A 12,530-nucleotide genomic window follows, 5' to 3' on the forward strand; every position below is an offset into this window, starting at 1 on the left:
GACATCGATAATATATTTTTATTTGTTTAAAATCGTAATTTAGCGATTAGACGATTGACTTTGAGTACATCTACAATGACGTCGGTAATATATTTTATTCTGTGTTAGGCCGATGTTGATATTGCAGTGAGGGCTGCCAGAAAAGCATTTCAGCTTGGCTCGCCGTGGAGAAACATGGATCCTTCTGCAAGGGGAAAACTTCTGTACAAACTTGCAGATTTGATTGAACGGGAAAAAGAATACTTGGCTGTAAGTTATAAATAATCATTTTCCTCGACACCTTTTCAAACATCGGTGCTAAGCATTTTTATTTACTTAGTATAATTTGTATTCTTTTTTGCCGTACATATGTTATGTTAAGTCTCATCCAACTTTGGTTCTTACATTTATTTATTGAATCGTCATATCAGCATTTTTTATCACTCGGAGATTTGGATGTAGTGGTACGATACTTGTTTTTTGTGTTTAATTTGATTTATTTGGCAAATTATTTATGAAAACAAAAACAGAGGATATACACAAAGAAAACAATGAAACCAACATTTAAAAAAAATGAAAATAACTTGCCGATTATTACACAAAATAGTTAAAACCTAATTTCCATTGAGGTACGCAAGTTAAAGTAGACGAAAATAATACTAAAATAATGCAAGCCAATACAACAATCGATGCAGGACTAGTAAAAATCCACATAAATCAAAAAGTACAGCAAACAGAATATAAAGTACCCTTAGCCGTCGAAATTTGAGTACAGGTAAATTTAACCTTTTTTGAAAGCCCGTAAGCATTGGCTTGTGTACTAAATAGTAAATGGAATATAATTCCAAGATTAAGCTCCTGAAATCAGGAATGAATGTTGTATATGAGAACCAAAGGCCAGAGAACGAAAAGAATATGAACTTGATCTGGTGTGGTATCTAAATACTATTCCGTAGTATTTTTCTTTTTTCAGCACGGAAAATACTCGTTACGTGATGACCGTGTCACCACGCGTCAAAGACAAGTGGTGTCACGGTCATCACGTCATGAGTATTTTTCGATCCGAACGAAGAAGTAGGGAATAATATACTAATCACATGCACAAGCCAAAAATTGATTACTTTTTGCAAAATAAAAGGGTTTTTAACAACAATTCGGCTTTTAAACTTCTGAACTACTTTTAGAATAAAATTAATATGCCGTGGCGAGTTGTCAATCATCTAGTCGTCGGTTGCTTAGGCGAGGAACACGGCGCTTAAGTTTGTGTTCGGAGCAAATCCCAGATGGCCTCGCACAACGCGTGCCTTTTGCGAAGTTCTACACGATTTCAAAGATAGCAAACTTATCATTTTTCGAGAACAAAAATCTACTGAATCTCAACAGCGCCAACACTGTGTAACGTAGCGCCGGACAGTACTCTGGTTGCTACACTTACGGAACCCACTGTAATTAATGTGACAAGCTTTAAGAGGCTTAGCGTGCGCCCTTGCTGTGGAAACTGCATATTATCGCATGAAAGTACTCTGTGCCTCGAAAATTCTGGCAGAGGTGGGGTCTGTACGGATACGATTCCCCATATTGGTAACAAAACTAACACATAAGGACTCAGAATTTGCTAAGTGGATGTATTATGACTGACTTTTACAAATTTTCACGTCTGACAATATTTTTATCGCGGGAGGACTACGGGCCGCCATATTGTTTGTTTACGTTGACGAGCACATCGAAGATCGAAGAAAAATGTTGCGGTGGACCAAAATCGATGATATAGACGCGGTTGTCGTGACGTAGAACGACCAGAGTATAAATATCGGTATTTTCTGCTCGAAGGCGACAAACTTGCTTTGACTTTGGTATGTGATAATAATCGTGACACTTTACTGTTAATTTTAAACTATTCAGAGAAATTCCTGTAGAAGTGATTTATTTTAAACTGGTCAACTCTTTGTTACCCAGGCCGCTACTCTAGTGTGTTTTATCGGTAAGTTGAGAACAAATGTAACTAAATTGTTTTGGGAATACTGTAAGTTTGACCAAGTACGCTTTGCTAAACTTGAAAAGCAAATGTACAAGTATAGTCATAATGACATTGAATGAAGGTATAGACGCCGATTTTATCGTTGTTGTTATTTTTATGATCGCCATCATATAAGCACAAGGAAATAAAAACTTTATAAGAATATAGGAGGTAATTTACTCACGTCATAAACTTTTTGCTGGAACCTCATCCACGGACGCTCTGCTCTTAATAAGCTATTTTAAGTCGGAAATGTATAATGACAAAGTTCGAAAAAAATATTTTTGGACGGAATACTTTTCTGGGTGATATTTGTTACTCGATCATTTTATATAACACTTACTTTGAGAGAAGAGTTAACAGTAAATTTGTATACGATAATGATAAGTATATCAGAATCATTAGGCACGCCGGAGCTCTACAGTCACTTGAATCGGATTTATCAGAAGATTCAGAACCTTCACTAGCCAAGCGATGTTTCTTCGGGCAAGGGATCCGGATCCCCGATGACCGTGTGATTGATAAGCGGCTTAACATGGTTGTAAAATGATAGACAAATCATAAAATTCATGATGAAAATGCCTATGAGATTCAAAACATCGGCTTACAATACATTACCTCGCATTTGTTTTGTTTTCGAAAAAGGTTATGTTTGACGGACAATAAGGGATGGCAACACATTTTGACTTTAAATGGCAATTATACTTTTTTACGTGCAAAAGTAAGAGTATCATTTCCTCAGCGATGCCGAAACCAGTGTTTACCGTAGAATGGTAGTTATCTGGAGAACAGAATTTTGCGATAATACGAGCAATATTACGGTAATGTGTGATTTTATGGCAAAAAAGGAAGTAGATCGATATTATAGGTAACACGATCATTGAGATGATTGGATTTCCAAATTATCCAATAACGATTTTTTGTTGACTTAACATTCCAACTGTTCCTCATACAGAAACTGGCCTTGTTAGGATTTTACCTGGTCCACTAATACTACTGTTCTCGATGTTTATCTACAAATGTAAGATCAGCTCAATATTTTGACACTTTCACGAAACGCATACGTGGATGGATAAAATGGCTGCCTTCAGCATTTGTAATGAACCCTATGTACTGGTCAGATGTTAATGTTAAACATGCCTGTAATTAAGTTCTAAGTTATAAAGAGCTGGTATACTATTACAAAGTGCCGTTTGACACGTCATAACAAGTTCCTTCTCAGTGGGTTCTACAGTAGAGGTGGCTTCAGATCAGACGCTACAAGACAGCGAACGATACAGAAAGTATGTGACATAGAGTAGAAGTAAACGTTCATGTACACTGAAACTATATATTGTATAGTAAAGCCGTCGAAAAATCCGAACTTCGATCATTTGTTCTCGTCGTGGTACGAAGCAAAAATGACTCAATCGTTAATCGCGACGCAACAACCCGGATGCTCCGCGGCGAGAATAGAGGGAAATCGTCGGGATTGGGGGTTACAGAACTGCAGCAAATCGCTGCCAAACTGTTCAAGTTGGATAGTGTCATATCAGTTCAAGGAAGTGCTTCAGATCAGGTGTCAGTTTGTGTTCTCTAACAGCTTGCCAAAAGCTTAGACTTGCTCCAAGTATATAGGCACATAAGTATCAAAACATATAGGAAATTGAAGGACAAATCATCAGCAGACCGTCGCGCTTATGGTAGGCTGTTGCCTAGATCGTGGGGGTGTACGCGTTGGTTACTCAGCTACCTAGAAAAGCCAGGCAACTTGGGCCAGTCTACCACAAGCTTTAAACGTTGAGCTAGGTCCGTTTCTAGCTTCATGCTCTAACTAGATGCTAATTGTGTGCATTCAACTCCTCTTTACAGAAAAATAATTGTCATGGTTTTCTCTACCTCCCTTACAGTGCAGTGTAGATCTTGACCTGGTTCAAATCGGTGATACACATTTGTTTGAAGTCATTGTGTTACTTACTTAGTTTGTTTGTTTGTTTATTTGTTTGTTTGTTTGTTTGTTTGTTTACGTTTATTTGTTCATGAACTTGTTTGTTTGTTGTGGCACTGATGTCCGGACTACATATATTATAGTTCAGGCTGTATTCAATCATCAATAACAACATCTGACGATTAGACACACACAGGCTGTAGATATTTAGACATAATTTTTGGTAGCCACGAGATGGCGTACTCTTGAGTAAGGATAAAAATACGTAATAACGTCTGGTATTATAACCGTATCTGTGCTAGCATTAGGATACTTAAACCTCTCCTTTTGCATTTTAAACGGTAACACTGAAAAAATTGTGACTTATTTTTTAGGCACTTGAAAGCCTTGACAACGGCATGCGATATTGTGATGCATTGGAAGAGGCAGAGGACGGAAGCAACCTTTTTCGTTATTTTGCTGGATTTGCCGATAAAATCGATGGACGAACCATTCCTGTCGGTGAGATGCTATTTTGTGTGTGGTGGTGGTTGTACAATAGGAAACATGTTAGACTGAGTAGGACGACTATAGATTAGCCCACACACCTGTGGCTGCGAACTAAAACATATTTTCTTAGGGCTCCAAGTAATGAGTAATGAATGAGTGGACTCCCTAACTCACTTAATTTTCAAACATAAATTCTCTGTGTCCACTTATCTTCAGTTTTGCCACTAAATACAAGATAAAGAAAGCCCTGTCCTAATCGACTTAGGCCGATGTTCATTAGTAAGATAGAAGGAAATGCCAAGACGTTGGTATAAACTTATCAAGTCTCGCTCGGTTTAATCTTCTGTACCCGGTATACAGCACAAATTACCACAGCTCGTCTTTTCAATGACGCAGACGTTCATGTTTACATGAAATTCCAGCTATTTTCACTATTGTCAACTGACTTGGCTCACAATGTCAGGCACCATAAAGTTACGCCTGATTCAGAGCAGGGAAATCTAGGGAAAAAAGATAGGAAAGCTTCGTTGTATTTATAGCAAATTTACACATTGCAATGTCTTGTTCTGTGCTGTAAATTACGACTCTGCGATGTTCCTTTCGTAATAATATAATTGTATCGTAAACACACACATATTTACGCATATTTAATTATCGTATATATATATATATATATATATATATATATATATATATATATATATATATATATATATATATATATATATATATATTCATTTATGATTTAATGGTAAATATGTACGATTATGGTATATATGTACGAATCAATAAATTTTATACTTTGCAAATTTTACGTTGCACAATTCAATCTTGTTCACAGATGGTCCGTATTTGAGTTACACTCGTACTGAACCAATTGGTGTTTGTGGCGCGCTCTTACCGTGGAACTACCCCTTGGGAATTACGTTTTGGAAGATTAGTCAAGCTTTAGCATGTGGCAATACAGTCATATTGAAGCCATCAGAGGAAACACCACTCACTGCATTATATGTTGCATCTTTAGTTTTAGAGGTACTGTACTTTCAGATTTCATCATAATATACTTTGCCTGAATAGAGCCACTTGATTTGCTGAAGCTGAGAGAATCCTGTCGTACGCGACAATTACAACCCTTTTCAGAATTAGAGCGCAAAGCCACTGCAGTGAACTGCAATAAAACTGCTTACACTAATTAGTTTCAGCTGTAGCCATGGCCACTTTGGTGTTGAACAAGGCTACTTGATAAAGACCAAAATGTCTGCTTGTACAAAGGCAAAACTAGCTCTGTCTGAAGCTCGAGTTGTAAATGAGAGTTTACGATTGGCACCCCGTGTTCAAGATTAAGATACAATGTAACATTACCATGCACTGGTCCATGTACAAATCTTTTTTATTTCAACTTCCCCAGACAAACTGTCTGCATGGGACATACAATGTTGTCGACTTTGCCAGCTGGCTACAGCTGAAACTAATTAGTGTGAGCAGTTTTATTGCAGTTCACTGCAGTGGCTTCGCGCTCTAATTCTGAAAAGGGTTGTAAACATCGAATGAAATTGTTTCCTCTGGCATGATGAAATTCGTAATCTGTAGAAGATCATTTTACGTATGCTGCTTTGGAGATGACATGAAGATTAATTACACTTCTTAGTTTCTTTTTTTCTCAAGCCGTAGGACAAATAAACCAACGATGTCATTTTCTTGTGAAACATAGTCACTGCACACATACAAAACAGAGCATTTGCTGACTAATTCATCAGTTTCTTCTGTGGTTTCTGTCACAAGGCTGGATTCCCTCCTGGTGTTGTCAACGTTTTACCAGGATATGGCTCGACAGCTGGTGCCGCCATTGCAGAACACATGGATGTGGATAAACTGTTCTTCACTGGAACTATTGAGGTATCTCTTCATCATATTTCTCGATCACGGTAAACAATGTGGAACCCATTCTGTGGTATCAATAGAGACGTAGTATATGATTCATCTGGTGCAAACAACCTCAGAACAAATAATGTTCAAGTAATTTTTCAATGCTGTTTTCGTTTCCCAACTAGTCATCCTTTCAATTAAGATGGTTGCTTGAATATTAGCCAAGAATTGGATATTTCGTAAAAATATTATTTTGTTATGAGTGCAATAATGCCTATGTGGGACAAAAGGAAAAGTAAACAACTATGTCCAATTTATTTCTATTGTAAATTGCAATGTTCAACAAGAATCACTATGCAGATATAAGTCGGTGTTTTTTTCTCGGAGACTCGTTCATTCAATGGAAGGCCGTAGTGTGCCCGTGGCCACAACTCAGCTAGCTGCCTAATATGCGTCTCAATTATATTAAGGCCCAATTAGATGTAACTTTTGGGGTTTTTTGTAGATCAGATGTTTTGAAATAAAATGGAACTTATGTAAAAATGTAAAAATTTGCGACAAACGCACAACGTAGATTTTAACGATCGAAAAATTTTAGAGTTGCACGTCAACAATAAGCGCGACAAAAATCCCATAAGCGCCCTTATTTTATAGAGGAAATCCACCACTATTGATTGAAATATTTGTATTATCAAAGTCTGCTAAATAATGGAACATCACATCTCTCAGAAGATAGGATGGTGACTTTTGGTAAGCAAAATGCAAAAAAGATACAGCTAATTGGGAAAGAACATAATTTGCGTTGAGGTGCAATTCACATCAGTTAGGTTGTCCTTAATTTGTCTGTATTCCCTAAGTCATTACTGAGGTATTTAGTTATTATTTAAAACTAGCAGGACGAAAATGTATGCCACTATAATACCGTCAAATATTGTCGTCAAGAATCCTTTTCGTAGAATCTCTTGAGTGAAAGTGCTACTATTCATACTGTACACTTTGTGAGATCCCTTTCCGCATTGGAAGGTCGGTAGTCACACTCGGTCACTTTTAATAGGACACAAATGGAATACTTTACACACTCTGACTGGCCTTTCAGTAACAACTCAGATTTATGGGTGAGAATGGGCCATTGACATAACCCAAGAGTGACATTACTCTATTACTGTAACTTTTGGTTAAGTTTTTGTGGTTTTGTTCTGTGCATCTACTGCAGTTTCTTGTTCTACTCCCCAAAGCGTGATGAAAAGTTCAGTTTTTAGCTCATCAATATGCCATATGTGTAGAGCCAGCATTGTTATTATTTAAAATTGAACTCAAGACCAGACTGGAATTCATTTGTAATCGATTATAATGTTTACCGTCTTTATACATATTCAGAGTATTTTGCAAAACAGAATATTGTTTTATTCTAGCATGCTGTGAGGGGTAGAATTAGAAACACCAGATAATAAACAGAACAAAACATACTGAAAAGTTGTCCAAAGTTAATGTCCACAGTTACTGTTCTTTTTTACAATTATGTTAATTATGTTCGGTTGTCCTGATGTGTGAGGGAAGTCATCCTGTTCCCACGCCTTGTTCATGTGATCGTTGTTTTTCTGAGTGTTTTACTTGTTTCCTGTAACAGAAAATATGTCAAAACAACGCTTTCCTTCCGACCGAAAAATCGTTCATTCCCCAATCAGGCCTATTCTCTTTTTAAGGGGAGATTTCAAAAGATTTCAAGCCGGAAGGCCGGCATTTGAATACGTTTTCAGTTTGTTTGTTGGACATTTGGCAAAAATCGAGGAAATTTTAGAGGATTATCTTGCCCCCATTCAGAAGTGTTTGTGAATGCAGCGTAAGGGCATACCCTTCTTGAAACCAATTTCAACACCGAACACACTGGTGGCTATACCTCGGAAATGATCATTTGATGTAGACAAGGTCTTGACCTTAGACAAGGTTTTATTGAAATTTTATACTCCTTCTATAAGCTATTTCTTTTTCAGTATTATTATGAGCTCTTCACTGTAGGTTCTTCATTTTGATTATCTTACTGCCGTTACTTAAGCCTCTAAAAACTCCATCAACTGATTAGGTTGGCAAGAAAGTGAAGATCGCTTCTGCAATGAGTAATCTCAAACGTGTGGCATTACAACAAGGCGGCAAATCTCCAATTATCATATTTGCGGACACCAGAGACCGTACGTATGACTTATTTCTATCTCCTAGATCTTGTTCTTACGTTGATGTAAATTATTATACTCTTAAGTACTGGCTAAAGGGGCCTGTAGCTCTACCTTTTACTACGTTTTTTCACTATAAATTTTGGTATTTTATGCCAATCGCAAGACACATGTTGAAACACCTACTGCCTAGCTTGCCAGCATAGCTCAATAACTGGACAATACAATGCTATCTTCACATTTGAATTAGAGTCCGAGCAAGATTTAACCTATCAACAATAGCAATGCAGTTCGAGACACGGTTCGAGACCCGGTAGGTCCAGAATAAAAGACTAACTATCAGAGGACGCTGAGTTCGAGACTCTAGCACGGTGTAGTACCCCTGAGCAAGGCTCTCTACTCCCCCATTGCTCCATTGGGTTGTGAGTAAATTGTGGGTACCTCATCCTGTAACTGGGTTCGCCTGTCGGAGGATGAATATTAAAAAGTATATACATGTGTAGACTGAATAGACAAGCTAAATACTATGTATCTCAACATGCTTTGGGGAGTAGAACAAGTAACTATTTTTGGCATAGAATGAAAAATAGCATTCTTCAGAAATTACCGATGAACAGCTACTGGTCTTTTAGATGAATCGACGATTTTGAAGGTTGAGGTGATGGTAAAACGTTTTCCAAACTTACTCAAGACCTATAAGCGGTTATGTTACGATTGATTTTGTTCATCACCACGGTTTCCCCCTTAGTGGCAACAAATTGGCCTCGAACTCTGGACCGGTGCGTAGACCATCTTTTTGGCACTTGCATTACAAAACAATTTTAGTAACCCTTACTGAGTAAGTGCGTCGTTTCTTTTATACTGAGGTACTCGAAGAAAGTGTTAAGATGTTATTTTCTTCAAAGAGAGAGTTTATGGCTGTCCATAATAGTAAACTTCACTTGACTTTTGTTTTTTTTTATCTCAGCGGACGAGGCTGTGTTAATGGGTCATGATGCGCTGTTCTTCAACACGGGCAGGATTTGCTGTGCTGCTTCTCGCACATTTGTTCAAGAGGAAATCTATGATGAATTTGTGAAACGCAGTATAGAAAAAGCCAAAGCCAGATCAATAGGAAATCCTTTGGTGAATACCGATGCTGAATCGGGTCCTCAGGTGAGATGTTTATATCCTTGTCATTTGACCAAAGCAAGTACCGTATGTCCTTAGAAATCCCTGTGCATATTAATTTTGCTGAGTTTACAGCAGATCAGAGCTACTTAACTATCAACTTTCAGAAGTGTCCTGCCGCAAAGAAAGAGAAAAAGTATCATGTCACGTGAATTTTCAGAAAGAGAGTGTAATATTATTTAAATCACATGTACATTTTATACAATATCCTTTCGGAAGAAATATAGAGTTCTTAGTTAAGGTTGAGCTGCATGATGCCAACACAGTTTTTTTTTCAAAGCAATATTTCTCATTAAAGATGACATGAAAACCCCCTCATATTATATATCTTCAAAACGCAGAGACTTTAAAGCACAGACTTTCCCCATAGAGCCCTATGGCCGTATAACTTTTCGCCGAGGCTGCTGGGTAAATTTGGAGCTCATGCGCACATGGCTTACGACGTGACTTGACCCCGCAATATCCAGCGAATTTCAAAATCAATAAACGTAAACAATGGCTAGCGACGGCAAATATTTCGCGTTGTCCCATTGATAAAGGCAATAGAGAACAAACGGAAAACCTCAACAAAAAGACTGCAGCAGTCGGATAACTACTTCCCAGCAGAAGGTCATCGAATTGTGCAGCGTGAAACTGTTTTCAGAGGTAATTTTGTGGTGGTATGCCGACGATATGCCGTACGCGTACCTACGTACTGCCATGGGGGGGGGGGGTCGTGGTGTCGGTAAGGCCTGGACGGGCGTGATCAACATTGTGGTGGCACGGCACACCTTCGTGAGTTCATTGGCATATAAGTTGATATTTGCAGGTTTTTTAGGTCTTGAGTGCCACACACACGGCATTGACGTGTCAGCATGGAGGTATGCTTCTCCTCAGAGGGTCTGTCACCGCTCACCTCCTCCATTTTCTAGGTCAAATAAGCCAATCCTATGTGTCAAAAGACGGAAAATAGGCTATGCATAAAATCCCGTTCCCTCATTTATAGTCGCGTTCCCGACTTGGTTGTTGGTGGAAATGTTAGGTGATGTATTTAGGTATCTGGGAAAATTAGCGGTTTCAACATGGAAAATCTCATTCAATTTCTCCATGTCCTCTAAAAAGGACAGAAGAAATGCCCAGAAAACTTCAGAAAATCACAAATTTTTGAGAGCGATTTTCAAAAATATGTAATTTACGAACGAAATGACAGAATTTCACCGGGTTTTTACTGTCTTTCTGTCTTGCGATTTGCGCATGTGAAAAATGTTTTCAGCCAGTTGTTGATTCAGAATCGGACGTGATTCCAAGTCAAGCAAAAACCTGTCCGCATGAGCCGATGGCGGCGCTCTTCAAAAAAATGACGTCCTTTCTCATTAACCTCCCCTATAGAAAGTTATACGGCTATGGGAAAGTTGTTTTTGTAAAGTTGAGAATTGTAGCGGTAGTTTACTCGAAGGGTGAAGTGGGTTTATATTGGGGTAAAAAAAACCTTAATTTTGGTATTAATGTTTAACATTAATTTAAGTCAAAAACTTGACTCTATTTTCTGAAATTTAATATTTCACTTAAAAGAAGAGTATATGAAGAAAACAACGACTATTTTATTTGGCATTATCTTTTCTCATTCCAAAATGGCAAGGGTTTAAAGATTGACACTCAAAAAATTGGTTACTTACTATTTTTATTTGCAACTGGGCTTGTTTGAAAAGTTGTATCGGTTTTTCCTGCTAACCATTACAAAATGGGCCTAATGGGTTAAATCTGCGATATGCGTGTTTTGAGCCGTGTTAATTGCCTTGAAAAACGGCTGCAAAGACGTGTCATGTAAAATCAAGCTCGTCGTAATCCAAGCTACTCGTACGCAGATATGACATTATGTTTGAAAGGAAAAAGTGGTCGCAAGATACACTAATAACAGCCAGGTTTTGCAAAATCTCTAGTTGAATGCTCATTAATTGGTACGTTTGTTTCCGAATTCCCCAAAATTAAGCCAAGTTGATCGGCGGGAGCGATTGAGACGATCTGATGATCTAGCAGCGCAGCCTTGCGGCGTAGATTGAAATGCGCCGGCGCAATGTTGGTGCAGATTTATTCTGAGAGTTAACATGCCTCAGTGCATATACCTGAGAAGCAAAGTGAAATCAGTCACATTTTGAGGACACTGTCTTTCTACAGATTAACAAAAGGCAGTTTGACAAAGTTATGGAGCTAATAGAGAGCGGAAAAAAAGAAGGTGCAAAACTTGGATGTGGGGGTTTTCGTCATGGTGAAACCGGTTATTTTGTTCAGCCAACTGTCTTCTATGATGTTAGAGATGACATGAGAATCGCACAAGAGGAGGTAAGGAACAATGGAAGAATTTGAAAAGCCTTCCAACTACATATAAGGATTTAAGAATGCAAACTGACTAAGGCCAAGAAAAATAAAAGTTTGTTTCTCATGCTCACGCGCTTCAATTCAGACCCACAGCATTAACCTTTTTTGCTCATGAAGAAATAAAATAAAAATAAACACAAAAATACGCGACGATAGTGCATAACACAGTGCTGTATAAAACAGAACCGTGAACAAAATAGTTTACACTAACATTCCACTCAGAACTGTACACATACTTCACTGTTATATTACGCTGTCAAAACTGTGCATTGCTGCATTTAAAGTCAAACCGCAGAACTGTTGCTATACAAAATCAATAAAACCGCTGGCTGTGCATTATATCTCTGCGTGCATTCCTATGTTGTTTTCATGTTTTTCCCGCGTTTTTGTTGATTGAAGAATGAAAAAAAAATGAGAGTAAAAAACCGCGTCACCGCATCATTTTTTAAATATGTCTAGGATGAGAAACAAATTTTTGTTTTTCTTGGCCTAATCAACTTGATTTTTACACGATATTTGAAAAATGAATCAGGGTTTGTTTAACAAGAAATTATCAACC

General features: G+C 37.9%; 1 protein-coding gene across 1 annotated transcript in view; it reads left to right on the forward strand.

Annotated features, from left to right (window-relative positions):
• LOC139125730 (aldehyde dehydrogenase 1A1-like) overlaps window positions 1–12,530 on the forward strand; it is a 30,166-nt gene that overhangs the window by 9,471 nt on the left and 8,165 nt on the right. The window contains exons 3-9 of the mRNA XM_070691829.1: window positions 109–249; window positions 4,298–4,424; window positions 5,254–5,444; window positions 6,195–6,308; window positions 8,359–8,464; window positions 9,414–9,601; window positions 11,771–11,935. Coding sequence (XP_070547930.1) covers window positions 109–249; window positions 4,298–4,424; window positions 5,254–5,444; window positions 6,195–6,308; window positions 8,359–8,464; window positions 9,414–9,601; window positions 11,771–11,935 — 1,032 coding nt within the window. The remainder of the gene's footprint in view (window positions 1–108; window positions 250–4,297; window positions 4,425–5,253; window positions 5,445–6,194; window positions 6,309–8,358; window positions 8,465–9,413; window positions 9,602–11,770; window positions 11,936–12,530) is intronic.

The sequence above is a fragment of the Ptychodera flava genome (assembly GCF_041260155.1).
Source record: "Ptychodera flava strain L36383 chromosome 3 unlocalized genomic scaffold, AS_Pfla_20210202 Scaffold_26__1_contigs__length_13983176_pilon, whole genome shotgun sequence".
NCBI classification, from domain to species: Eukaryota; Metazoa; Hemichordata; class Enteropneusta; family Ptychoderidae; genus Ptychodera; species Ptychodera flava.